General features: G+C 58.4%; 2 protein-coding genes across 6 annotated transcripts in view; one reads left to right on the plus strand and one right to left on the minus strand.

Moving 5' to 3' along the window:
* The window catches only part of JSRP1 (junctional sarcoplasmic reticulum protein 1), a 33,004-nt gene extending 11,972 nt beyond the window's left edge, over positions 1-21,032 (plus strand). The window contains exons 1-7 of one of the 4 annotated variants that reach the window (XM_085040841.1): positions 14,990-15,085; positions 17,384-17,436; positions 18,059-18,234; positions 18,856-19,008; positions 19,093-19,155; positions 19,308-19,447; positions 19,565-21,032. In XM_085040841.1, coding sequence (XP_084896967.1) covers positions 18,138-18,234; positions 18,856-19,008; positions 19,093-19,155; positions 19,308-19,447; positions 19,565-20,278 — 1,167 coding nt within the window. In that variant the 5' untranslated portion in view covers positions 14,990-15,085; positions 17,384-17,436; positions 18,059-18,137 and the 3' untranslated portion in view covers positions 20,279-21,032. The other 3 variants (XM_085040842.1, XM_085040843.1, XM_085040844.1) reach the window with 3 other exon arrangements.
* Positions 20,643-26,187, minus strand: AMH (anti-Mullerian hormone). Of its 2 annotated transcripts, none has more exons than XM_085040840.1 (5): positions 25,430-26,187; positions 24,163-24,329; positions 23,422-23,542; positions 23,087-23,279; positions 20,643-22,922 (listed from the first exon to the last, which is right to left on the minus strand). In XM_085040840.1, the coding sequence occupies exons 1-5, from the start codon at positions 26,040-26,042 to the stop codon at positions 22,007-22,009; spliced, it is 2,010 nt and encodes a 669-aa protein (XP_084896966.1). In that variant the 5' UTR covers positions 26,043-26,187; the 3' UTR covers positions 20,643-22,006. The 2 variants fall into 2 exon arrangements, with proteins under 2 accessions (XP_084896966.1, XP_084896964.1); XM_085040838.1 differs by having other exon boundaries at positions 23,087-23,282.
* Between the last annotated feature and the right edge of the window lie 339 nt (positions 26,188-26,526).

Consider the following 26,526-nt stretch of genomic DNA (forward strand, 5'->3'; position numbering starts at 1 on the left):
GGAAGGAGTCAGGATGGGGAGGGAATCAAGGACAAAGAGGGAAAAGATCATGGCAAGGCTGTGCTTGATTTGGGATTCAGGACTCAGACCCCAACCCTGCCCCTGCCCCATCCTTCCAGCCCCTTTGGGCTGTGGGAGATGATGCTGAGGGACCCTTGGAAAGCCTCTCCCCACGAACGTGGCACAAGGATCCATCCTGAGCACTGTGTCCCCAGGGAGCACCCCCTGGATGGGGCAGGGGGTCTGCCGTGTCTGCGGGGTGTCCTGCGAGTGGAGAGGCTGCATCCCAGGAGAAATCAGGCAAACGCTGACATGGCCTCCTCTCTCCCCCATCCTCTGTCCACGCGGAAAACGATGGTGCCCCCAAACCCTAAACCCACGTGTGCCAAACATCCTCCCTGTGCCAAAGCCGCTCCGTTCCCTCTCCCCTCCCCAAACGCCATCCCTGGGCAGGGCAGCGGCTGTGCCCGGGCTGGGTGAGGCTGACTCAGAGCCGGCTGCATGCATCCCCTGCCCGGGGAGCGGAGCTGGAGCATCTCCCCCGCTCCTCCCGTCCCCCGCACCTCGGCACCGGCGGCTGGAGCAAGACACGACCTGTCCCTGCATGCGCATCGCCTTTGTGTGCTGGGGATGAGCACGAACCGCTGCAGGGGAGCGTTTGAACCAGGGAAACCATGCGGGGCTCGATTGTTCCCTGCATCCGTGGAAAATTACTCCTGTTCGCTCTCCCCTGTGCTCGAGCAGCCCCGAAACATGCGGGGAGGGGAGCGGGAGGAGCGAGGTGTCTGTGCCTTTGGGCTCGGAGCTGCTGCTGTTTTCCTCTCCCCGCCGCTAAATGATTTGTTCTGAAAGGCTCCTGCCTCGGTGTCACTGGGGCAAGCGCAGCAATCAGAAAGCGTTTTGGGGCCAGCCGGGTAAATGTCGCTGGGAAAAGAATGGGAAGGAATGAATCCCAGCCATGCCAGCGATGCGGCTCCATCCCTATCCATCCCCCATCCATCCCTCCCTCCCTCCCCTGCCCATCTGGTACAAGGAAAAGCAGATGGGAGAGGTGGCCGTGGCGGAGGGTGCTGCTCCTGCTCCCCGCAGGGCTCTGCTCCATCCCTGGGCTCCTCTGCAGCACCGAGAGCACTGCCCTGGGCAGGGAGGGCAGGAATGGCACAGGGACAGGGACAGGGACACACTCCGGTTCTCAGTCCCCATCCTGAAACCGTGGGTCCTTCCCTCTTCCCATGACTCTCCTCCTCCAAGGCTGCCTCTTCCCCAGGGATTTGCTTTGCTGGGCTGCTCCGTTTGCCTTTCATTGCCTTTTTCAGACTCTGCCTTTTTAACCCGAATTTCTGGCTCGTTTGCTCGCCCACGTCCTCGGTTCCTTTCCTTCTCTCTCCCTCCTCCCTCTGCTCCCAGTGCTGCCCAGTTTTCCTCTTTACCTCCTGCTCCTGCTCGTGGATTTTCTTGGTGGTCCTGCCAGCAGCCTTCTGGGATATAAGAAAAGGAAAACCTCAAGGATACACAGCTGAGAAGCTTTCCTTAGGAACTGAGGCTGGCTAGGGTGACTTTTTAACTCCCTTTTTAACAATTTTTTTTAAACCACACCATCCCTCACCACTGTGCATTCCCAGCTGGTCCCTGGTGCTGTGGGACACATCCCAGCCCCAACTGCACTGCAGGGATGGAGGTGGGAAAGCTCAGGGCAGAGACATTCCCAGGAGCTGGCTCTGTGCTGGGCCTGGATTTGTCCCTAAAAACCAAGGAAAACCAGATGTTGAAGGTTGACTGAGCAATTGCTGCCATAGCCAGGCACTTCCAAAGGAGGAAGGCAGAGGCTTGGCTGGAGTGTTGTGAAAGGGATGAAGCTAAGGGAATGGGAATTACAGCCTGGGTGGATTAAGGATCACTTCTGGTTGTGGGAATGTGAGCAGTGGATCAAGGATAATTCCTGTCTGTGGGATGTGGTAAACAGTGGATCATGGATGATTCCTGGTTGTGGGAATTTCAACAGAGGATCAAGGATAATTCGTGGTTGTGGGAATGTGAACAACAGATCATGCACAGTCATTCCTGGCTCCTGCAAGTGCTTTTTGCACCCAAGGGACTTGAGTTGGGCTTTTTTTGCCTGAATTTTGGCCTTTCTGACTTGTTTTCTTCTGCTTTGAAATCCCTCTTGTGCCCCTGGTGTCTCTGAAACTCTGTGAGAGCTTCCCAAGGGGATGGAACATCCCAGGTCCTCAGCTGGATCTGCCTGTGGAGTGCTCCAGGGATGTGACAGGAGCCACCTGACTGCCATGGCAATTCCCTTCACTCAAATTCAGCTTGGTTGCAAAATCCTGATTCCTACAGCAACCAAAGGAAGGTGGAATCACAGAATCACAGAATGTCCTGAGCTGGGAGGGATTCACAAGGGTCATGGAGGGAGCTGGAGGCATCTCCTTGTACAATCATGGAGCTGCTCCTGACATTCCTCTCTATTTGTTCACCTTTTTCTCCCAACACCCTGAGCTTTGAGCTTTCTCTGCAGAGCCCAGGCCTGGATAGGCCAGCAGGGAGTGATGTTTGAAATGTTTTATTTAAAATCCTTTAAAGCATTTGTGAAACAGGCACTGAGCTGGAGGAGCTCTGCAGTGACCTCCTCTTCCTCCTGGCCTTTGAATTCCTCATTTCCCTGTTTTCCATGAAGTAGGAAGCTGCTCTGTTTAGTGACTGGTGAATTCCTCATTAAAGGCATCTCCAGCAACAGGTTTTTATGGTTCTTGGGGTCCCAATTCCCCAGTTTCCTTTGGAATGATGGTGTGGGGAGGCAGGCATGGAGCCAGGCTCAGCTGAGCTCTCTCCCAAGCCCATCTCTTTCCCCAGCAGTCACTCACTGAGGCCTCCCCACTCCCTTCCCCACACACCCAGCAGCCTCTCCCTCCTCACTTTCGGAAATTCTTCCATTCAGGAGTCAAGAATCATGAAGTGAGCTCATGGGACCAGTTAGTTCCAAGACTGAAGCAATCCCACAGCATTTTTTCCATGTGAATAACACTGAGAATCCCTTTCTGGGCACACGTTGCATCCCACCATGGGCACAGTTACCCTGGGAGGGATGAACAGGACAGGGAAGCCTCAGGAAAACCGGAGAAAAGTTCCCCTGGCAGTGGGTGGGGTGGAAGTGGTGTAAATCCAGAGTGATCCCATCAGTTCCACTGGAGTCAGAGCAGTGTCCATGTCACCGACAGCAGCCTTGACACTTTTCCATGTGGGATTTCAGCCTGAAGGTCATTGAAGCCAATAGGGAATTTCCTGGCAGTGACCTCCATGCCAAGAGGCAGAAATCAGAGCAAGAGCAAAAAGAGCAGCTGGAGGTTGGATTCAGGTTGGATCCTCCCATCCTGTGCCCAGGAGTTTCTTCCCTGTTTTCTCGCTACACCTCCACCTCTGCCTCCCTTGGTTTGTAAATTCCCTCCCTTTGCACATCCTCGTATCCTAAATTGGCAGAAGTTACTCAACTTTCCCATTTTCTGCCCTGTTTATGTCCTGTAAGTTAAGTCAATGATGAGCTTGGCATGGGATTGGAAGTTTTTTACAGCAGGATCAGTTTCTCCCCTTTAATTAAACATTACAGGTTCCTTGTGAATCCTCACCCTGTGAAACTCTTATAAAAAGCCTTAACAGAGTCATTTATGGGGAATCTGTTTTGATGTGCAGATCTGGGACAGGGACAGGAGCCCAGGGAATGGCTGGAGCTGGGTCAGGGTTGGGATGATCTCAGGGAAAGGTTCTTCCCCCAGAGGCTGCTGGGGCACTGCCCAGGCTCCCCAGGGAATGGTCCCTGCCCCAAGGCTGCCAGAGCTCCAAGAGTGTTTGGACAATGGTGCCAGGGATGCCCAGGGTGGGATTGTTGGGGTGTCTGGGCAGGGCTGGGGTTGGACAGGATGGTCCCTGTGGGTCCTTCCAGCTCAGGATATTCTGGGATTCTGTGAAGAAACCTTTGCTGGATTTCAGTCTGTTGCTTTCCAGTTACATCTGGACCCCAATTTTTGTGTTTGTGAATTAGAGGGAAACTGCTCTTTCTCCAGAGCTCCCTGGGGTTGCTGTTTCTCTTCCAAGCTAACATTTCCCTCTCTTCAGCCTTTCCTCCTGTGGAAGCTTTGCCATGTGCTCCATTTGCTCCCACACCCATCCCTTTTTCTTGCTTTTCTGTCCCTTTCTGAGGTGAGCAGAGCTGCTGGCAGAGATGTGGAGACAAAGGGGATTCCTGCAAGTGCAGTCTGGTTTTTCCTACCATCATCCCTGCCCCACAGCAATTCCCTGGGAAGGCTTTTTGCTGCCTTAAGCCCTGAGCTGACATTTGCACAGTGACATCCTCTGAGGCCTCTGAGCAGCTTTGGCTCCTTTACAGCCCAGTTCTGCAGAAAAGTTATTTTCTAAAGAACCGAAGTGTTCTTGGATATAAATTGTGCTGTGACCTCACCCCTCCTTCTGCAGAAACACCAACGAGCAACAGGTAAACTGGAAGGAAGGATAAATATTCCTGGGATGGAGGATTTTCCCACAGGAGTGGAAGAGGGAGATGCAGGACCTGTGCCACATTGGCAGTGAGGCTGTCCCTGCACCCCCCTTGTCCCACCCAGGGATGTGGGGATGGAGGGCAAAAATGGGAAAGGAAACTCCTCCAGTTCCCCTGGGCACAGCAGAAATTGTGCTGCATGATGGTGTTTTGAGCACCAAATTTCACCTCCTCTGGTGCTGCCTGGTCCCAGCACCACATCCAGGGGCAAATCCCATGTTTCTGGGGCAGGATTGTTCCAGGCAGCTCCCATCAGGATCCTCTGAGGGGTGCCTAAAATTTGGGTTTCTTTGTAAAACCCCAATTGTTAACACCTGTAAAACCTCTGTTCTGCAGAGCCAACCCATGGCAAACCCCACCAGATCCTTCCCAGGCCTTTTCCACATCAAGTTTTCTCTCCAGTTATTCCCACTGCTCTGCCTACTTCATCCTATTTATAGAGCTCCTTTCACTGGAGTCTCCGGGCTTTTAACCTTTATTCTTGGAATATTATTCACTTCTTGGACCTGCCATGGAGCAATTACTCAGCCAGGCTCCTCCCCAGCCTGAGTTTCAAAGGAATTCCCACGGGGCAGCTCAGGGCGTCAAGCTCCCCGTGGCCAAAATCTCTTCTCTTCCTCGTGCCACAGCCTGTCCTGGCCTGTCCTGGGTTCCCAGCCTGGCTCTGCTGCTCATTCACCTGCAGAGAGGCTTTGATGCTTCTCTGGTGAGATCATTCACCTCCCAGAGCAGGAGCAAAACACTCCCAGTGGGATTCTGGCGCCCGTTTCTCTAGGTTTCTTCCTCATTCTCCAGGTTTCTTCCTCATTCTCTTCTCATCACCTGCTGGGCCACCACAGTGTCTGCCTGGGAGTGCTCCAAAAATGTGGGGATGTGGCACCTGGGGACGTGGCTTGGTGGTGACCATGGTGGTGGGTTGATGGTTGGGCTTGATGATCTCAAAAATCTTCTCCCACCGTAATGATTCTCTGGTCCTGGTCACTGCAGGACAGAGGATCCCACTGGTGAAGATCCCAGCAATCTGCAGACCTGATCCCAGCAATTTGGGGCTGCTTTGTCCCCCAGCTGAGGATGGCTTTTCTGAGGATGAGGATTTCCCCCCAGCATTCCTACAGCACCTTCCTGGCATTGTGGAGGGTGGGAATAACCAGCAGGTTGGTGGAGATTGGAGTTCCTCCCTGCTTTAGGGGTTCACCTACACCACAGGGGCTGCTGGGGGTGGAGAAGTCTCGTGTCCCACTCCTCTGCAGGGCACAGGTGGTTGGAAGGGAAATGTCTTCTCCTCTCCTCACTTTTGCTGTTGAAATCCTTGGATTTCTAGAACAGGAAACCACCAGCAGCACTACAGGGACCCAAGACTGTCTTAAGGACTGTGCCCTGCTGGATCTGACTCCTCCCTGAGCCTGGCAAATGTGGCATTTGGATTTGGGGGATGCTGGTGCCTGAGACTCCTGCAGCATTTCCTGTGGAAAAATCCCCTGGTGGTTTTGAATGGCTCATTTGGGACCTGACTTGGGACTTGAGGAGGGAATTTTTGCAGGTTGTTGTTGGTATTTCAGTGAAACAGTCAAAGAAAAGAGCAAAAGGGCTCAGCTGGCTTTGGTTTGAGCTGAGTCAGGCTGGGCACAGCTGGGGAGAGGAGGAGGGAACTGGGGAAATGTGGGTAGTGGACTTTAAACATTTCTCTTGGAGCTGTGTTGGAAACTTAATGTCCCTTAATGTCCCTTAATGTCCCTTAAAGAGCTTCACCGAGCCTGGAGGTGCTGCTCAAGGGCAGCTGAGCCAGACTGGGACTGGGAGAGGACACAGAATTTCTGAACTCCTGCCAGGCCCCTGCCAAACCCCCTCCAATGCTCTGCCTCTGTTTTCATCCCAGGATGAAGCTACAGCAGGATCCAAGTCTCTGCTCCTCTTGTTGGGACATACAAAGTCGCAGAATCTTCATTGGTCACTTGAGGAGTCCCAAAACAAGAGATGACAGGAGCCAGCTTGGTTTGGGCTGGAAGGGACCTTAAAGCACATCCAGTGCCACCCCCTGCCATGGGCAGGGACACCTTCCACTGTCCCAGAGTGATCCAAGCCCTGTCCAGCCTGGCCTTGGACACTGCCAGGGATCCAGGGGCAGCCACAGCTGCTCTGGGCACCCTGTGCTGGGGCCTCAGCACCCTCAGGGGGAACAATTCCTTCCCCATATCCCATCTCTCCCTGCCCTCTGCCAGTGGGAAGCCATTCCCTGTGTCCTGTCCCTCCATCCCTTGTCCCCAGTCCCTCTTCAGCTCTCCTGGAGCTCCTTTAGGCCCTGGCAGGAGCTCTGAGCTCTCCCTGGATCCTTCTCCTCTCCAGGTGAACACCCCCAGCTCTCCCAGCCTGGCTCCCCATGGATGTGAGGATACATTCAGGGACAGATCCTGGCTGGCAGAGACACTGAGCACCTTTCTGCTGGGAGCAGGCAGGGGAGCAGCTCCTCTCCTGCTCTCCTGCCCACTCCTACACCCATGTTGCCATGTTTTAATAATTCCATCATCACTTTCAGGATTGTTCCCATCACAGCCTGCAGGCTCCTGCCTCAGCTCCTGGGCACGCTGCCCTCCCCCTGCGTGTCTCTGCACCTTCCTGCCCCATCCCGGGGCACATTTCATTCCTTTGTGCCTCTTTGCCAAGGAATACCAGACTGGTGTCGTAGCTGATCATGGGAACCACTTCAGTCTGTGGTGAACTCTGAGATCCAAGGTGTGATCACAGCCCTGCCCAAAATACAGCACAGGCAGCTGAAAGCCGAGTGGGAATGAGGGTGTTTGGTCAGGAGGGAGAAGGGAAGGGTCCTCACATCACCATGTGGTGTTGGTGAGAACACAGCCTAAAAACCAGGGCAGTGCTTCAGGCTGGATGATTCCTGAACTCAGGAGTCGTCTGGGTAGAGGTGCTTTTCCAAATCCCTTGGATCACATCCCCCCAGCCAGGTGGGCAGAGCTGCTCAAGGTTCATTCCTGAATCCTCTTCTCTGTCAGGCGGGAAAAGATCCACCTAATCTTGTATTAGTCACAAGTTGGTAGATACAGCCTGGCTTTTCCAGGACATTTGCTTTCTCCTGCTGCTGACACAGAGCTGAGAAGGAGAACGAGTCCTAAAGTTGGGCATTTTTCATGCCACAGCTCTGTAATTTCCTTGTAAATCTCCTGTAACCCCGTGGAGAGCTCGGGGTGTTCACCAGGAGAAGAGAAGGCTCCAGGGAGACCTCAGAGCCCCTGCCAGGGCCTAAAGGAGCTCCAGGAGAGCTGGAGAGGGACTGGAGACAAGGAATGGAGGGACAGGACACAGGGAATGGCTTCCCACTGCCAGAGGGCAGGGATGGATGGGATCTTGGGAAGGAATTGTTCCCTGTGAGGGTGGGAAGGCCCTGGCACAGGGTGCCCAGAGCAGCTGTGGCTGCCCCTTAATCCCTGGCAGTGTCAAAGGCCAGGCTGGACAGAGCTTGGAGCAACCTGGGACAGTGGAAGGTGTCCCTGCCCGTGGCAGGGGGTGGCACTGGATGAGCTTTAAGGTCCTTCCAACCCAAACTCTCAGTCCCTGACTCAGAGGAGCTGCCTTGGATGTATCCAGCACCAGTCCAGGGTCTGGAATGGGGTAAAACCCTGGCAGGCTGTGGGTGTTAAGGGTGACCCTGAGCAGCAGCCACAGCCACATCCCTGCTCTCAGTGCCACACAGATGGGCCCTGCTGAGCTCTCCCAAAGGCTTTGTGTTTGTGCTCTGGGCTGGAGGGGAAATTCAATTTCTCGGCTGCTGCTCCAGCCCAAATCAGTATGGTGGAGCTGGGGTGACTTCCAGGACCAGGTTTATGGCAATCCAGGATCCAGGGTTATGGCAAGGAGGGATGAACCTGTCCATCTCTCCCTTCCCTTCCAGTCCCACCCTGGGTTTCCTGCAGGTTGGTGAGGCCTTGGGGAGCCTCAAACCTTGTTTTAAATACCAATCTTGTTTGAGCCAGACGTGGCTTAGGAATAGATGTCCAACAGGGACAGCTTGGGAAAGAACTGGAAAACACTAAAGATTCTGAGCTTTGGCATCTCCTCATTGTAATGGAATTGCCAGCACTGGACAAAGCCTGGTCTGCAGGATGGGTTAAGGGTGGGGGGCAAAAAGGAGAGAAAACTGATTCATTAAGAATGTTGCCTTGGAAAGGGAGTTTCCTGCTGTTTGGAGTCCTGGCTGGTTTGGTTCTTGCTTGTTCCTATTACATAATATATTGTATTTGGCATTGCTGTATGAAAGGAGGAAGAGGGAAAGCTGGAGCAGAAGGAGCTTCACTCAAAAACCTCATCCCCAGGTGCCAGCCCTTTCTGTTCTGCTATAACTCAGAGGAGTTTCAACACCAGCTGTAATTTTGGAGAAGGAAATTCATCATCAAAGTTTCCAGACCTTGGAGAGGTGACAAAACCCTCCATGAGGACCCCAGAAAGTGCCTTAGAGGGACAGAGAGCACCAGAGCACAGTCCTGGTCTTGGCAAGGGGACAAGGAAGGAACCCAAACCCCTCCAGCCCTCCTGGACTGCCCCAAAGGAACTGAGCAATGTGTGGTGTGAGGCAGGGAGGGGAGAGCAGCCAGGCCTGGCAGGGTGGAACCTCTGCCCTTGCTGTCTGGAGTCTGCTGAGTTTTAATGTGGGAATTTCTGCTCTGATAACAGCGAGAGAAATGGGGAACAGGGAGGGAGGCTCTGAGAAACTGGGAAAGCCCAGCTGAGCTCTGGCGGTGGGTAGGAAGTCCCTGCTAATTTTGCTGTCCCTGCAGGACTTTCTGCTGCACTTGGTGGTGGATTTTGTTCTTTTTTGACTCTTTTAAGACCTGAAGCCTGCCTGGAGCATCTCCTCCCTCCCCATGTCGTGCAGCCCAGCAGCTCCTGGTGCAGCTGCCAAGTCTGGGAGCATCCCCATGGCCCAGGGATGTTTCTCTGGACACAGAATCATTGCTTTAGAACTGGCTGCTCAGTCCTGGGGAGCCAACCTGGAGCCCTGGGAAAGGTGCTAAATCCACCAGGACCTGCTGAGGCTGATGGCTCTTTGGAGCTGGGGAGCAGCTCCTTATTCCCACAGGAGGCACAGCCCTTTCACTCCCTGTGCCCTGTGTTGTTTGCAGGAGCAGAGGGAAGCAGCTCCTTCCTTGGGAATGACTTGGGAAGGGAGGAACAGGTTGGAATCTGCAGCCCCCAGTGCCAGAACCTCTCTGGGTTAATGCACCAGCACTCCATCCATCAGGAAAACCAAAAAACAGGGAGGATTCGTGACCATTGGGATATTAAATATTCCCAGGCTGCTCCACCAAAAGCTTCACTTTGCCCTAAATCTCCTTTTGCCTCAGTTTCCCCTGGCATGGCTGTTCCAGACTGAGGGTGCCACAGCCCCCAGCCCTTGGTGGGACAAACATTGTGGCCACTTTCTGCATCCCAGAAGGCACTTCCAGGGATAATTCCTTTGAAATGTCATGTCCAAGCAGAGCCATGTGCTCCTGTTCTCCTGGCAGTGACAAACAGCTGTAAATCTTCAAAGAGAGTGATGATCATCTCTGAGTGGTGCTGGGCTGTGAGAACAGGGATCATGGAACAGTTACAAAAAGCAGCCAAGACTAAAAGTAGGATTTAGTGGGATCTGGATCTTCCATCCCTGCTGACCTGATTGAGCTCCTTCTGACAAAACCTCTGAGATTTGTGAATTGGAGATTTAGGGCACACGTGGATTCGCGGCTGGGCAGAGTGGCTCTGAGGTAAAACGGCTCCAGTACCTGTGGATCATTCCATGGGGCGATGGGATGAGCATGGGAGGCACTCCCTCCACTGTCACTGTGATGTTCTGCCCTCCTGGTGGCCTGGGGGTGTCCCTCACCCCTCTGTGGGCCCAGTGACATCCATGGAGATCCTGGAGCCATCCCTGGGGCAGGATGCTGTGCTGTCCCTCTCTGTTGCCTCTCCTGCTCTTCACAGAGCCCTGCCAAGCTCATGTCATCCAACAGCACATCCATGGGGCTCCTGACCAGTGGCAAAGGTGTCCCATGTGTGTTTTGTGTCCTTGCCAGTGGGGTCTTGTCACCGTGCTGGGTGGCCCAAGCTCCAGCCCATCCTGGGACTGAGGTCCTTAACTGGACCACAGTGACCTGCAGGGAGCAGGACCTTGTCTGCTCCTTGTCCTGCTCAGCTCTAACAAACCTGTCCCCAGCATGAGTCCTCCAGCACTGGGAGTGATTGTGAGACAACCCAGACTGGACACTGCTGCCAGGGGTGGGGGTGTGTCCAGTGCCACTGCTCCATGGGTGGATGGATATGGATAGATGGATGGATGGATGGATGGATGGATGGATGGATGGATGGCTCCAGCTCAGGTCTGGGAAGCCAGAGGTGACATGGGAGTTTTCCTAACAGATGTGATCCCCTTTTCCATGCTGAGCTGGAGCTTGGTGTGCAGCATCTGCTCCCAAATCCCTGTGCTGGTGTCCTGGCTCCTCCCAGCCTGGCCATAGGCAGGATGTTCCCTTCCCTTTGAACAAAGAGCCACCATTTTTCTGGCTTGCATTCCCACCAGGCTAAAAGGGTAAGAGGAAGAAGAAGGTCCTCAAAAATCCCAGAATCCCATACTCATTTAGGCTGGAAAAGACCTTGGAGACTTGAGTCCAACCTGTGACAAATCCCCACCTTGTCACCAGCCCAAGGCACTGAGTGCCACCTTTAGTTGTTCCTTGGTGACTCCACCACCTCCCTGGGCAGCCCCTGCCAATGCCTGACCACCCTTTCCATTAAAAAATTCCTCCTGATGTCCAACCTGTCCTCCCCAGGAGCAGTTTGAGGCCATTCCCTCTTGTCCCATGGGTGCTCCAAGCTGTGGTTCATTAAACCAGGGTGGTACCATCCCACAGAGCTCCCATCTTCTCCCTCACCAGTTCCACACCATCTCAAACCCAGGAGAGGAGGCAGAAGATCCCCTTGGCTGTGTTCTGCAGCTCCACCACATCCCTGAAGCTGTGAGGAAGGGCCCAGGTCTGAGTTCTTGATCAGAGCTGAGCATCAGAAGCTTTCCAGGCCCATCATCTGCATCAGCCCTCCTGGGCACATGGAGCCCATCCAGGTCTCAGCTGTGGGAATCAGCTCCTGCAGAGGATGCTCCATCTCCCCCTGGCTCCCTCCAACCCCACTGCAGCACCTGGGGATGTGGAGCCACAGGAACTTCCAGCTTCCAAACTGCTCCAGGCCTTCTGTTCTCTGCAAGGAGATTGCTCAGCTCGGCGGATCTGAAATCTCTCTGCAGACAGATGGGATCTGACAGGAGCAGCACAGATGGCAGAGAGGAGACATCCCTGAAACTTCCTGAAACTTCCCAAGTGCTCCTCAATAACCCCAGTGCTCAGAAGGTTCTGTGGTTCCTGCAGGAATCATCTCTGGGGTGGAAGTGTTGGCTCCTCAGGGGAAAGAGGCAGCAGCAGTGTGTCAGCACAGCCATTGCACAACCCCCCCGGCTGGGAAGAGCTGATGGATCCAGCTGAAAGAGCAATTTTGGGTCAGGGGAATATTGTTGTCAGCCCTGGGCCATGGCCAGGTTGCCATGGGGACACCTGTGTCTTTGGGGTTTGGGTCGTGCAAGGAATCAAGGTGCTCTTTCACCCCATTTCCTGGAGAATTTTGGTGTTTCTGTGATCTTCTCTCCCACCAGCCTCACTCCCATTGCATCCTCAACCACATCTAAGGGCAGGGTGGAGGCCTGGGAGACACCAAGCACCTCCAACAAGCCTGTGCAGCACCTGGTGAGCTCCACGTTTTTCTCCAGCAGGGCTTTGATGCCAGCAGTGGGGATCACTCACCTGTGCAGCCCCAGAGCAGTGACCCCAAGGGACAGTGCCAGCAGTGGGGGTGACACAGCCGAAGCTGGAAATTACCTGCAGAGCTGTGCTATGCCCAGGGCACTTGGCCTGGCAAGCAACATCCAAATTCCTAGCTCTGAAATCAGGCCAAGAGCCCAACCCTGCCTGGGTTGGAGGGCAAACACTCCACAGGCTGAGAGGTGTTTTGGAGTCCCAAGCCTTGGGAACGTGGTCAAGCAGGTTCTGGTAGAGCCAGGGATGAAATCCAGGGGGGAAACTCACAGCCAGCCTGGTGAGCAGCAGGAAACCCACCTGAGCAGCCAAGTCAAGCATCTGCCACCCCTCATACCTGTGACAGCAGGCAATGGATTCAAGCTGGGGCTGGAAGCTCTGAGGAAAGGGGGAATTGCATGGAGAGAAGGAAAAATCATGCCCAGAACCAACCTGTGCCAAAAATACTCAGTGACTAATTTCGTGCCTTTCTGATTGCCTTTTAACTGCGAGTTATTAAAAACGGAGAGAAGGGAGATGATGTCCTGGTGGGAGGATACGTGAGCGTTGCCATGGCAGTGAGGGGATGCTGCAGCACAGCTCGGCCTGCCCGGACCACAGTCCATGGGGACAGAGGGAATGGGCAGCCCAGGAAGCCAGGGAAAAGGGGCTGTGTTATCCAGCCAGAGCCAGAGTCAATATTTAGCCTGGGCACTGCTCCTCTGCCCTCCCCAGCTCTCCCACCAGGCTCTCTCTGCCTGCTCTCCCAGCCGGATCGGGTTTCCCCCTCCCTGAGCTCACCCCTTCCCAGAGACACTTTTATCAGGCTCAGGGCAAGGAAAGAGCCGGGATTTGGGGGGGTTCAAGAGATTAGGAAAGAATTTGCCTCCGGGAATCTCTTTCCTCCGTCTGCCCGGGATAGATTGTGCGATGGAGGTGGAGGCTTTGCAGCTCCACGGGGAGCTGCTCCGAGCTAAACGTGTGGAGGCAAAAACGCTGCCGGTCCCTCCCTGCTGCGGGAATGGGTGTTGAAAGGTCCTGGGAAGGGTGAGGAGAGCTCCCTGTCCTGTGGCTCCATGTAAGGATGAAGTGGGAGGCTGCAGACGGTGCCTGTTCAGCCCCTGGGACCTTTCCTGGAAGGACCAGCTCACCCCACGGGAGGCAGGAGCAAGGAACAAACCTGGGAGCAGCATGGGAAATGAGATTAACTGGGAGGAAAAGGGATTTTATTTGGCCTTTTGATGATTTTCTGCTTTCATCGTCTCCCTATAAAGTAAATGCCATGCCAGTTAACAGCCCTGACTCTACTAGAGTGGGAATACAACTGGGAAATCTGCCCTTGGAGTGTGCCCAGTGCTCTGGCTGCTGTGGGAGCTGTGAGTGCAGCTCCATCCCTGCTCCATCCACTCAGCTGCCACAGCACATTGTTTATCCCACAGCAGGACACTCCTGTCCCTGCCAGAGAGGGGAAATCTCTGCCCTGGAAAGCAGAGGCTGCTCCTGAGTTAATGTGCTGAGAGGTCCTGAAGTGGATCCAACCTCACTGCGTGTCCTGGGAAAGGCAGTGCCTGGTTTATTCCTTGCAATCAAAGACCTTTCCCATCTCTGCTAAAGAAAAATGTCAATACTGCAGGTGTGAAATGTTGCCGTTTCAAAGATTTTTGGTTTTTCATTAACCTGAAGCCTCTTGATGAGAGCGATGTCCTCAAAGTGGGATGAGCCAGAGATGTGCCAGACTGGTCCCAGGCACTGCTGCACCACATCCCTGGCACAGGAGCTTCTGCCCGAGGCTGGTCCTGCCCATGCTGGGCTGGGGGCTTGGGGGAACCTCACCCAGAAGGGCCAGAGCTCGATGGTGCTTTGCAGCTCCCCAGATGAGATTCTTCATCTCTTTCCAACATCCTGAGAGTGGGTGGGTTAGGACATCCCCACTCCCAGCTGCCCGGGATGGGCCTGTGGCTGTGGCAGGGCTCCTGGGGACAGGAACAGGGACAGCAGAGGGGTTAGAGGGCAATGGATCTGCTGCAAACACTGGCAAAAAGTGATTTTCACCAGGATTGTCTGAGTACTGGTGCTCCTCTTTCCTTATCTGTGCCTTTCCTTATCTGCACACACATCCATCCATCCCTTCATCCATCCATCCCTCCATCCCTCCATCCCTTCATCCATCCATCCATCCATCCCTTCCTCCATCCCTCCATCCATCCATCCATCCATCCATCCCTTCATCAGTCCATCCATCCATCCATCCATCCATCCATCCATCCATCCATCCCTCCATCCCTCCATCCCTTCATCTATCCCTCTCACCATCCATCATCCATATCCATCCGTCCATCCATCCCTCCATCCATCCGTCCATTCCCCCATCCATCCATCCATCCATCCATCCATCCATCCATCCATCCCCCCATCCCTCCCACACTCGGCTCAGACACCAGGGCTGGGGGCAAACAGCCTTGTCCCCTCCCCATGCTCTCCGGGGGATTCACGGTGGGACAAACCCCTCGCAGGTGCCCCCGAGAGCCGCAGCCCGGGGCAGTCCCTGCTCAGGGCCGGGGCTGAGCTGCCTTTCGTGCTGCTCGGCCCGCGGTGATTGGGCGCTATTTTGCTCCGGCTCCCTTGGGCAGCTGTTGCTGTTCTTTACCCGGGAGAGACGAGGCTGCCCGGGGGCTGCAGCCGAGCAGGAGGCGGCGGCCGACCCCAGGTAGGAATTTCGGTGGCTCTGAAGCGCTGATGTGAGGCAGTCCCCGGGCAGCCCCTGGGCACAGCCGGGCTGCCGCCGGCCGCCAGCGATCGGGAGCAACGGGGCTCATCCCCGGGCAGCGGGTGGGACAGGGACAGCGGGGCAGGAGAGCGGACTATTTTTGGAAGTTTCTTTGATGTGAGTCAGCGGTGACGGCGACCTCGGGAGCCCGTGCAGGAGCAGTCCCAGTGGCGGTGGAGCGGAGCTGATTATTTGTTAAGTGCCTGCGATTTTGAGCGTTTCAGGGCGGATCTGGCGTGCGGGCAGTGAGTCGGGGAGCGGCATGGGCGGCCAGGAGGGATGGATGGGAATCTCCTGGGCACGGGAGTGTGAGCCAAGGGCTGCAGCGGGGCTGGGGGACTGCGGGTGACCAGCCCTGGCACGGGCGAAGTGTCCCTGGCATTGGTGGCCATCCTTGGCATTGGTGGCCGTCCCTGGCATTGGTGGCCATCCCTGCCCTGCTTGGCCTGGCCAGTGGCTGTACTGGACCATCTGCCCAGCAAGGCTGTTCCTGCAGGTGACACAGCCCCTCCTGGCTGGGGACAAGGATCCTGCGTGGGCTGTAGAGCTCTCAGTGCATCCCCCTCCTGCCAGGGCGTGGAGCCTCATCTCCTGTCCACAGGGAACAAAGCTGGATGTGGATCTGGTCGGCTCTGGGTCCGAGTCAATGCCTTTGGGGCACATGCAGGGAAGGACACCTGCCTGTCTCCTGGTCTGCAGGCTGTCTGGGCTCCTCCAGCAGGGTGAAGCCCAAGGGATGGAGCCATGGGAAGAGCCTGGCACCCTGTGACAGGGCACTGGGCTCAGGGAGGGCTGGGGAGCCCAGCAGGGATGTGCTGTGGGCACAGTGTTTGATCTCCCTCGGTTGGGTGAAGGTCCCTCATGGTCCCTGGCAGTGCTGGAGAAAGATTTGGGATGCCCTGAGGCCACCAAGGAGCTGTCCAGGTGGGCAGGGAGAGCTGAGGCAGCCAAGGAAGGACAGGAGAAGCTCCTCGTCCTCACCATGCACCATGGCCACTGCCGAGGTGTGTGAGGCTCTGCAGGGCATGGCTCAGCCTGGCAGGGATGGTTCTTTGTGCTGGTGGCACTGCACAGGGTGACCTCGGGCACTGAGGGACACCTGTGTGGCACCAGCTCCATGGGAACATCAGCCATGGCCAGGGAAAGAGGAACAGAGGTTTGTGACTTCCTCCACCTTCCTGGGGCTCATCTGTGCCCCAGCCTGGGTGAATGGCTGAGAAGCTCAAAAACATGGCAAGAATTTGGGGAGGAACACTGAGGGAAAATTCTCCATCTTGGTGCTTTCCCTGGGTTTTGGAACTCCCCGTGGCCACCACGAGAGCCCTGGGGCAGCTCTGTCCCTTCCCAGCAAAGGGCCAGACTCACCACCACTTAAACAAACCCATTTTATTTCCTTTTGAAAACAAAGACCTTTCAGACCATGGCCAAAAGGTTCCCTCTTAATTATCCATTCTGCTTCCAGCATTGAGGCATGGATTTCATCCTGGGAATTGCTATTTTCTCTGTGTTCAGCAGGGGGAGAATAAACTAAATTTGGCTCAAATGGGGCAAAAATTGTTCCTTCTGAGGAGGATGTGGCACCTGAAGCACTGGACTGGGAGATGCCAAGAGGGCTGAGGGCAGTGGTGCTGGGACCTTGTGGTGCCTTCCCATCCCTGGAGCTCTCCCAGGGCAGAGAAACCCCCAGGAGCCCAAGGAGCCCAACAGCCTCCCCAGCCCTTCCTTGTGCCAGAGCCCTGGGGAGCCCCTGTTTGCTCTCCCACCTCACAGCTGGGAAAAGCCCTGAGAGTGAACCCCGAGCTCCACAGTGCCCTGGAGGTCTTTTTTGAATTCTGGTTGCTCCATGGTAGCTGGAGCTTCTCCTGCTGTCCAGGCCATGGCCTTCCTGCCTTGTGTTCTCAGGGTGTCCAAGCATCCTCTGGGCTCTTTGTGCCCCTGTATGCCATGGCAGGGAGGTCACTGCTCCTTTGGCTACTGCTGCCCTGGAATATCCAGGGATTTTGGTGATGTTTTGGGACTCAGTGTCCCAGAACTTCCCATTGCACTCAGTGCCTGGAGGGCTTTTGCCTGACTTCTGACTCCTGTGTCAGTCCACGAGTGACCCAGCAACACCAACAGGGGAAACACAGCCCGATGTCCCCTCTCTGCAGGCTTGGGGTTGTCACCGAGGGGTCCACACCACCCCCCCAGCCCCTCAGTTTGTCACCTAAGGAGCCGTGCTGTGCTTGTCTTTAACAGATGCCAACGCTCCGGTGAGCAGCGAGAGCCGCGGGGAGGGCGCTGGAGCCCATGTGAGTGCCCAGGGGCAGGATGGGGGCCAGGGGGGATCCCTGTGCCAGGGCAGGGCAGGGGTAAGGGGGGATGGATCCCTGTTGAGAGCAGGGGGTGCCCGGGAGGATCCCAGTGCCAGGGCAGGGCAGCGGGGCTGAGCCGGGGTTGTCCTGCAGGGACATTCCGCCCGGCAGGGTTGCAGCACGTCCATCCCGGGGGAGCCCAAGGTCCCCCAGCTGTCGCTGTCACTGAGCCGTGCCCGTGGGCAGCTCTCTCTGGTGGCACTGACCAGCAGCCAGCCCGGCCACCAAATCGCCGCTGAGCACCGAGCCCGGAGGCCAGCGCGGCTCGCTCCGCTGCCGGCAGATGCTGCAGCCCAGCCCAGCCCCGAGGGCTGCTCCGGGGACATCCCTCAAGCACAGCCCGGGGACCGCAGCCGCCAGTCCCCCCGCGTGTGCTGGGGCTAACTCGCGCCTAAATCCAGCTCCAATAGCACAAAATACACCCTGAAGTGTTTGAAGGCTGCTGAAGTGGACACACGGCCCAGGTGCTGCAGGAGCCGGGCTGGTGCCTCTCGGGGCTGGGGCAGCACCGGAGCAGCTCGTCCCCGTCCCCCCGGCCACCCTCTGTGCCTCCCGGCAGGGAATAGAGGCGGCGAGGCCCCGGCGCGGTGTCTCCGAGCAGGACCCGGACGAGCCCGAGGCAGTGACAGGAGCCGGACATGCCAGAGCCAGCCCCGCTCGGCGGGGACAGGAAAGCGGCGGAGAAGAAGCGGGTGGAGAAGGTGGGAGCCAAGGGCAGCGCTGCCGGGCCGCCAGGTGGGTGTGTGGGAAAGCCCTTCCCTGCCCCAGCATGGGGTCCCCACCTGGGGACCAGGGTGGCCACAGAGGTACAATCCCTGTCCCCGGCCGGCCCGGGAGGCACTGTGACCATGGAGCAGTGACGGGAGGAGCTGTGACCTCCACAGTCCCCGGGGAAATCAGTGACATGGAGACAATGGAGATGAGATGGAGATGGAGATGGAGATGATGGAGATGATGGAGATGGAGGAGTTGGAGATGGAGATGATGGAGGTGGGGCTCCTCAGCCACCTGCCAGATCCTCCTCCTCCTCTTCTTCCTCCTCCTCCTCCTCACCACCCTGCTCAGATCTGCTGCTGCAAGGGGAGCACGGGCAGAGGTTCTCCCAGCTTGATCCCCAGGATACTCTAATGCCACCATGGCCCAAACGCCTTGGTCACAACCCCCCGTGACACTCTTGTCCCCACTCCTGCAGTGCAAACACCTGGCAGGAGCAGCTCCTGTCCCTGTCCCTGTCCCTGTCCCTGTCCCTGCCCGGGGCTGTGCAGGAGAATGTTAAGAGCCCTTCCCACCCCCAGCTCAGAGCCCTTTGCCTCTTCCCAGTTCCCCCCAGTAACATTTTTCCCCTGGGGGTCTCAGTACCCAGGAGCCTCCCCGTGCAGAGCAAGGTGGAGCCGCCCAGCCTGGACCCCGCGGAGGAGCCGCTGCTCTGGGAAGGGCTCACCCTCAACAAGTGCATCCTGGTGGCCTCTGTTGTCGCCTTGCTCAGCGTCACCTTCCAGGTGCTCCAAGGTGAGTCGGGAGCTGGACAGAGTGGGACAGGGTGGCCCAGACCGTGCTGCCACCTCCTGGCTTCTGTCCCCTCCTCTCTTCCAGCGCCATGTTCCAAGGACGAAATCGCCCGCGCCCGGCCGGAGCCTCCACCACCTCCCGTTCCCGGTGGGTCCAATGCTCCGTCCTGCCCCGATCCCCCGGATCCAGCCTGAGACAGAGCCACAGACCGGGCTGGGGTGGCCCTGGGACTCCCTGGGACATCCCACCCGAGCAGCCTCATCGTCGGCTGACAGCAGCCTGTCTCTCTCCCTTCCCAGAGGTCGTCAGCCCCAAGCAGGAGATCCCAGAGGTGGTGACTGCCCAGCCTGCACCGCCGCCGGAGAGCAGCGTGGTGGAGGATGATGGTGACGATGAAGATGGCGATGATGATTATGACAGCGAAGCTGACAGCAACCTGGTACGGGTCGGGGTGGCACCTCGTGGGGCAGGGAGCATCTTGTCCCCAGGGGGAGGGATGGAGAGTCCTGGAACTCTGGGCTGCATCATCAGCTCCTGGTCCCCTCTGTCCCCACAGGCAGAACCCTGGATCTTCAAGAAGTGGTTTGGCCGTGCGACACCAGAGGATGAGGACAAGGATGAGGACAAGGATGGGGACAAGGATGAGGACAAGGATGAAGACGAGGACAAGGACGAGGACAAGGATGAAGAACCTACAGATGTCCCCGAGGTGCCTCTGGCTGTGATGGAGGGGAAGAAGAGCCAGGAGAAGCAGGAGAAGGTGGAGAAGAAGGAGGAGAGGGAAGAGGAGGAGGAGGAAGAAAAGGAAGAGAAGGAGGAAGAAAAAGAGGAGAAGGAGGAGGACGAGGAGGACGAGGATGACGAGGAGGAGGAGAAGGAGGAAGAAGAGAAGGAGGAGAAGAGGAAGAAGAAGGAGGAGAAGAAGGAGAAAGCCCGGGAAGTTCGTGCTGTCCATGCAGAGCGGAGCAGCCGGAGGGAGGCACGAGGCAAGGACAGGACAGCGTGGGACAAACCTGGCAGAGCCCCCAGAGCCCCCAGGGAACCCGAGCAGCAGCCCCAGAAGAAGCGGGACCGGGAGAGGAAGGAGAGGAAGGAGAGACGGCGGGAGCGGGACGAGTCCAGGAGGGAGGGGTGGAAGGGCCGTCCCGGCAGGGCCGACGGCGGCCGGGAGAGCCCGAGGCGGGACTGGAAGCAGCAGAAGGGCAGGAAGCCCTGGGAGCAGGCGCCGGGCAGGGACGGCAGGGCCAGGGAGGGCAAGAGGCGCGACTGAGGCTGGGCCGGCGAGGGGCTGGAAGGCAATGGATCCCGCGGGCCCAGGGGGATCCAGGGGGATCCAATGCCTCCACTGCCCCGGCAAGGGACCCCAGCCCTGCCCACTCTCCAGAGACACCCCCGGGCACGGGCAGCACCCCAGGACCCCTGAGCAGCAGCAGAGCAGCCCAGGAGCCTGGCACGAGCCTCCCCGGGGACTTTGGGCCCCCCTGGATCAGATGCACAAAGACTACCTGAAAGGACTCGTGGAAGGACCTTCTCTCCATCCCCACCCAAAATCCCTCTGCAGTTCATCTCCACTCCTGGCCCCAGGGCAGCACAGGGATCCCAGTGAACAGAGTTGTGTCCAGACTGTGCAGCTCTTGGGTTAATGGTTTTATTGAAAGCAAATCAAGAGAGAATATTCTGGGTTACGGAACCAGGCTGCAGCCGTCCTCACAGGGACATCAGGGGCAGATCCCCCGATCTCACTGACCCCAGTGCCATCGCTGTGGGGTGGCACAAAACGTGCTGGGAACAGAGCAGGGCTGGAGCCCTTCACTGGGGGATCCCTGCAGGCCTCACCTTCTCCGAGTCGCTTTTAGGAAGGAAACACAAGTGCAGTATCACACAGCCAGAGACGTTCACAGCCCCGACCCACGGCAGGTTTCAGTATTTGCTAGTTCAACAGTGGTTAAAATAAACTATTTTCATTTTTAATAAGGTAAAACTGGATGTTTTAAAAAAAAAGGAAAATAGGAAAAATGAGAAAAGCCCGTGTCCCTGGTTTTGTGTTTTGTCCCTGGATATGTGTTTTGTCCCTAGATATGTGTTTTGTCCCTAGATATGTGTGTGCTTGCTGTGTCCCCCAAAGCCGAGGGGCTCAGGGCTAATCCTGCAGGGCTGTGAAATGGGATTGGTGGCTACCAACCTCCGGCCATGCCTCCACCAGCCCCGTGGGGACACTGCAAAGCCCAGGAGCTGCTTCCCGAGGGTTTGGAGCCCGGGCTGAGGGCTGGGCTCAGCTGGAAGATGATCCGGGCCAGGCAGGCCCGTGCTGACGCTGCTGGGACACGGAGCAGGTGCTCTGGCAGCCTTTCGCTCCCATTAATGGTGTGCGCAGCCCGGGAGGTGAAACGGGATCGCTCCCTCCCTCCCTCCACTCAGCCCGGCAGCAGGGTCAGCGCGGGGTGACGCAGATGTGACCTGGCCGGGTGCCCCAAGCACGGCCAGCGGCTCCTCACTGACACAGGGCCGTGTCCCCAGGGCAAGGTTGGTGTCTGCGGGGGGATTTGGCTTCTCGCTCCGCAGTGTGGCCAGAGGGGTGCCGTGATGGGCCGTGGGCTGGGAAATGGCCAGAGGATGCTGCAAGGCTTGGAGGAAGCAACACCTGCCCTTCCCAGCCACTGCAGGAGCAGAGAGTGAGGGATAAGTCAGAACAGTCCTGCCTGGATGTGCCAAGCTCTGCCCTCCCCCCACGGCCCCACCGTGCCCATTCCCAGCCCGAACTGCCCCGCCGAGTCAGAGCCCGCGGGCACCTCGGGCATCCCCAGGGAGCGGGGACATCCCCAGTGGAACGCGGAGCAGCCCCCAGGGACAGGCGTGGACGAACCCAGAACCAGAGCGACGCTAATGAGCCAACCGTGGGGAAAGCACAGCACGGGAGCTCCCGTCTCGGCGAGAAGCAGCGGCTCCCGAGCCGGGAGGGCAAACCGGGACAGGGGCCGGACTGGGGCGAGCGGGAGCCTCACCGGCAGCCGCACTCCTCCGCAACCATGTTGGGGAACTTGCGGACCTCCAGCCCGTCCGAGGAGAGGCTGATGATGAGCTGGTCCGAGTAGCGCACGGGCACGCAGCACGGAGCCCTGCGCAGCGGCGAGCCTCGCTCCTGCATGCCCAGCAGCAGCACCGTGTGCGAGAAGTAGCTGGGGACGCGCGTGGACAGCGGCAGGCGGCAGGGCCCCTCGCAGTTGTTGGCCGCGTACACGGTGGGCATGACGATGAAGTGGCGATCGTGCAGGTCGATGGTGAGCTCCTGCAGCCGGCAGTGCGCCTGGTGCCGAGCGCTGCGGTTCTGCCGCTGCACCTTCCTGCGCTCCTGCCAGCGCGCCCGCACCGACTGCAGCGCCTTCAGCAGCAGCAGCGTGCGCAGCTTCCGCGAGCCCGACACCCCCTCGGCCGCCTCGCCCTGCCCCGGCTCTGCCGGGTAGTAGCAGAAGGTCAGGAGGTGCTGGAAAAGCGCCGCGTTGGCTTGGAAAGCCGGGATGTCCCCGAGCTCCTGGATGAGCCCCTGCAGTTTGCCCAGCAGCAGCTGCAGCACGGTGCCCTCCGGCTGCCAGTCCCCCAGGTGCTGCTCCAGCACGGCCCCGCTGTCCTGGGGGAACAGCAGCACCGAGGGCTCCTCCGACTGCACCAGCCGCTCCAGCGCCGCCTCCTCCGACAGGTTGAGCAGCTGGTGAGGGAGGCTCTCCATCACCTGGAAGTCCAGCCAGTGGTGGGCGCTGGGCTGGGGGGGCGGCTCGCTGGAGGAGCTCAGGAGCTGCCGGATGAACTGGGTCAGGGTTGCCAGGAACTGGGCGCTGCCACCGAGCGCTGGGGACGAAGTGTTGGCTTGGCTCGGGGCGGTGGGGGTCGGCAGCTGCTCCGTCCCGGCCCGGGGCGGACTGCAAGGAGAACACAGGGAGGGTCACGGGGGCTTCCGTGCACACCGATAGTCCCCCCAGACCGTGCCCCACAGCCATCCATGGCCCCACAGCTGGGGCTGCCCCTGCCCCACCTCCTCTCCCAGCCCCTGGGTTTTCCCGTGCCTGCAGCGACGGCCACGGACCTGAGCTGTGGGTACGGAGCCGTGTCCAGCACCCCCTCAGCAGAGAGGTAGGAGGATGGGGCCAAAGCCTCCTCTTCCTCCTCTTGCCGCCTTGACTTGGCCAGCAGCAGCAGCACCGGGGTCATCCGGGTGAAACATTTGTCGTCGGAGCCGAAAAGGAGCTGCTGCACCTCCGCGCGAGGCAGGGTGGCACCTGCTGGGGCGGCGAGAGGTGAGGACTGTGCTCTGGGCTCTCCTGCATGTCCCCACCGCTCCTCGGGGGCCTGAGAGGACCCCAAACGCCCAGAGGAGGACACGAGGGCAGGGATGTCCCCCGGGTGTCCCCCCGTCCCTACCTCCCGCGCCGCCGCGGACGGCCAGGGAAGCCGAGAAGCGGAGCTGCTCCGCACTGCGGGTGACCGAGGCTGCGGCGGCTGCCAGGACCAGGTACTGCGTGTCCCTGGAGAGGCAGAGCCTCTGCACCGAGACAGAGACACAGAAACCCCGAGGGCGTGGGTGACACAGCACGGGGGACACACTCGCGTGAGCCCCAGCTGTGGTTCCTGCGGGCTCTGGGTCACCGGAGCGACATGGAGGGTGGTGACCACTGGGAGCATCGCCCCCAGCCCCAGAGCTGCTCCGGGGGCGGCGGGGTGCAGGGAGCCCAGTGAACCCCCGGGTGGGCAGGCGGGAAATCGGAACCCCCAGACCGGGCTGGGTACCCCGGACAGCCCCTCTGGCCCTGCCGGCGCTGGGGACAGGGTAAGAGCTCCATCTTCAGGCACGGCGGGAGCGGGAGACGGGGCCGAGGTGCTGGGAGGGGATGGCAGAGGGACTGGGAGAGGCTGGCAAAGGGACTGAAAGGGCTGGGGAAGGGGCTGGAGTGGTGTCAAAGGGGCGGTGAGGAGCAAAGGAGCTGCAGGGGGTGGCAAATAGGCTGGGAGGGAAATTGTGAATGGACTGGGAGGGGATGACAAAGGGACTGGGAGGGGATGACAAAGGGACTGGGAGGGGATGACAAAGGGGCTGCGCAGCAGGACAGGGACACCCCATCCCACCCGCCCTGCTCCCACCCAAGCTCGGTCCCCCGGTCCCACCTGGTCCCGCGCCAGCCCCGGGCCGGTGACCAGCAGCTCCTGCGGGCTCCCGGAGCCTCGGCCCAGGTAGAAGAGCATCACGGCCACCTGCAGCTCTCCCAGCGCCCGGCCCAACTCCGCCTGGAAAACCAGCTGGAACCGCAGCTTGGCCTGCGCTTCCCACTGCACTGCAACGGGGGAGACACGGCCGTGAATGGCCTCCGGCACCGCGGGGCTCCCGGGGACGTGGCGGGGTTAGGAAGGGGCTTTGGGCCGAGGCCTGTCCCCGTGCAGGGACCAGGCACCTGGGACAGGAGCCGACAGGGTGGAGGGACATGGCAAATCTATCCCCAGCTCCAGGAGATGGACAGCAGGACAAACCCTGCACCCGGTGAGCAGAGGGCTGCCTCCGCCCAGAGCAGAGCTGCCAAATTCCCATGGGCAGATCCCACGGAAATCTGTCCTCCAGGGGCTCAAGAACATCGTGGTCCCTGCCTGGGGAGAAGCCACTTCCCCCCTGCCCCACACTAGCAGGTTCAGCTGAAAATCCAAATCCCAGGAGAGGAGGAAGATTTCAGGAAGAAAGAAAGAAAGAATCATGATCCTCTTGTTACAGATTAAAAGGGAGGGGTTTCATCCCTCTCCAGCGCTGGGATCACCCCTGGGATGGGACAGGGGAATGTGTGTTGAGGTTTTCCCACCAGGCTGAAGCTACAGGAGCAGCCCAGGACCCAGGGCTGCCCCACAGCCTCAAAGTGGGAGATCGGCAGGTGCCTGGCTCACGGCACAGCGGGAGCAGCTGGGTCTGACCCTCTCCTCTTCCCAGAGCTCAGATGGGATCCAAACCCACAGTGTTAAGGCAGAAAGCAAGAAACACTCAATCATGAGAGCAGAGCAGAAGCCACCAAGAATCCCAGAATATCTTGAGTTGAAAGGGATTCACAAGGATCATGGAGACCAAACCCTGTCCCTGCACAGACACCCCAACAATGCCACCCTGTGCACCCCTGAAAGCATTGTCCAAACGCTCCTGGAACGTGGCACCTGGGTGTTGGTCAGAGGCAGGGACAGGTCCCCTGTTGCACACTCCCATCCTCACTGCTAAACTTCCTTAAAAATCATCCCAGAAACATTTCACTCCATCACTTCGCTGATTTTAAAGGGAACCCAACCCCCCAAATTTGTGTTTAAATCCCCAATTTAGGGCCAGCAAACAGCATCACCACCCCGAGCCCTGCACCCTCCCCTCCCTGCTCCACCTCGGAGCCTGCAGGGCTCTGCCACCAACCTTCCTCCAGGTGCAGGACGAGGAATCTCTCCAGCCCCGGCTCCAGCACATGCTCGTGGATCCTCTGCAGGGGATGGGGAGCAGCCCCTGCCTCCGCTGGCTGGCACAGCCCGAAGGTGCCCGGGAAGGTCTCATCCCAGCTGCGGTGCCGCCTCAGCAGTTTGATGAAGCTGCTCTCGTAGTGGCTGAGCACTCCCACCACCTCCAGGTGCCCCGGGGTGGCCCCGTCCTGCTCCATCCTCACCCTGCACACAGGCCCCTCCAGCCCCCCGAGGGGCCAGGGCTGCAGGCTGGAGCGTGCCCAGCCCGGGCCAACCTCCTCAGCCATCCCCTGCAGGCATTTGGCTCCCGGGTCAGCCTTGGAGAAGGAGCGAGCGGCAGCCGCCCTCCTGGCCCTGGGTCTCTCCCGTAGACTTGCATTTTCCACCTTTCTCCCCTCTGCTTCCAGCCGCGGCTCCTCCAGCAGGCTCAGCTCGGGCCGGTGAGGCAGGGAATTCCTGTCCCCTTTCCTGGGCAGTGCTGCCGAGGGGAGCAGCAGCAGCAGGCACAGCGAGAGCCTCCCGAGAGCAGCGCTCATGGTCACCTCGGCTCCTCCCTGGGAGCAGCTCAGCATCCCCAGCACTCGGCAGGAAGAGGGAGGACGGCGTCTCCTTTTAACCACGGCTGGCCTTGAGTGGCCAAGGCACAACAACCTCCCCTGAGCAGCCCCGGGGCTGTCGCGCTGCCGAGGAGCGAGGGAGGTGGCAAAGAAACTTTTGTTGTTCTATTTTTGGGTCTGCAGCTCGTTTTGGAAACGTGCAGAGATCGAAGCTGTTGCGCTCGCTCGGAGGGACGCACGGCCTTGACTTTGGATGTTTTCTAAAGGAGGATGAGGGTGTGGAATGGGATCTTCATGGGCACTGGCACGTACAAGCCCATCAGCAGCGAAACACCGAGAGGGGACAGCGAGCCAGAGCAGGAGGAGGGGGACAGGGGCAAATCATGGGCTGAAATAAGTAAGTGTATGGAAAAGCTTCGCCTCACACCCTGCTCAGAGGGGTTTCACCTGGGAATCAGAATCACAGTGGGCAGCAGCAGCCTGAGGACTTTGAGCACTC

Source organism: Lichenostomus cassidix, chromosome 28 (genome assembly GCF_008360975.1).
Source record: "Lichenostomus cassidix isolate B80296 chromosome 28, HeHo_3.0, whole genome shotgun sequence".
Taxonomy (NCBI): Eukaryota; Metazoa; Chordata; class Aves; order Passeriformes; family Meliphagidae; genus Lichenostomus; species Lichenostomus cassidix.

Coding starts and splice junctions, on each gene's coding strand:
- AMH (XM_085040838.1), bottom strand. CDS start 26,042: ATGCTGAGCTGCTCCCAGGGAGGAGCCGAGGTGACCATGAGCGCTGCT. Junction 23,543..24,162: donor CGGGGCTGGCGCGGGACCAG/GTGGGACCGGGG, acceptor GTCTCGGTGCAG/AGGCTCTGCCTCTCCAGGGA. Junction 22,923..23,086: donor GCTCCGTACCCACAGCTCAG/GTCCGTGGCCGT, acceptor TTCTCCTTGCAG/TCCGCCCCGGGCCGGGACGG.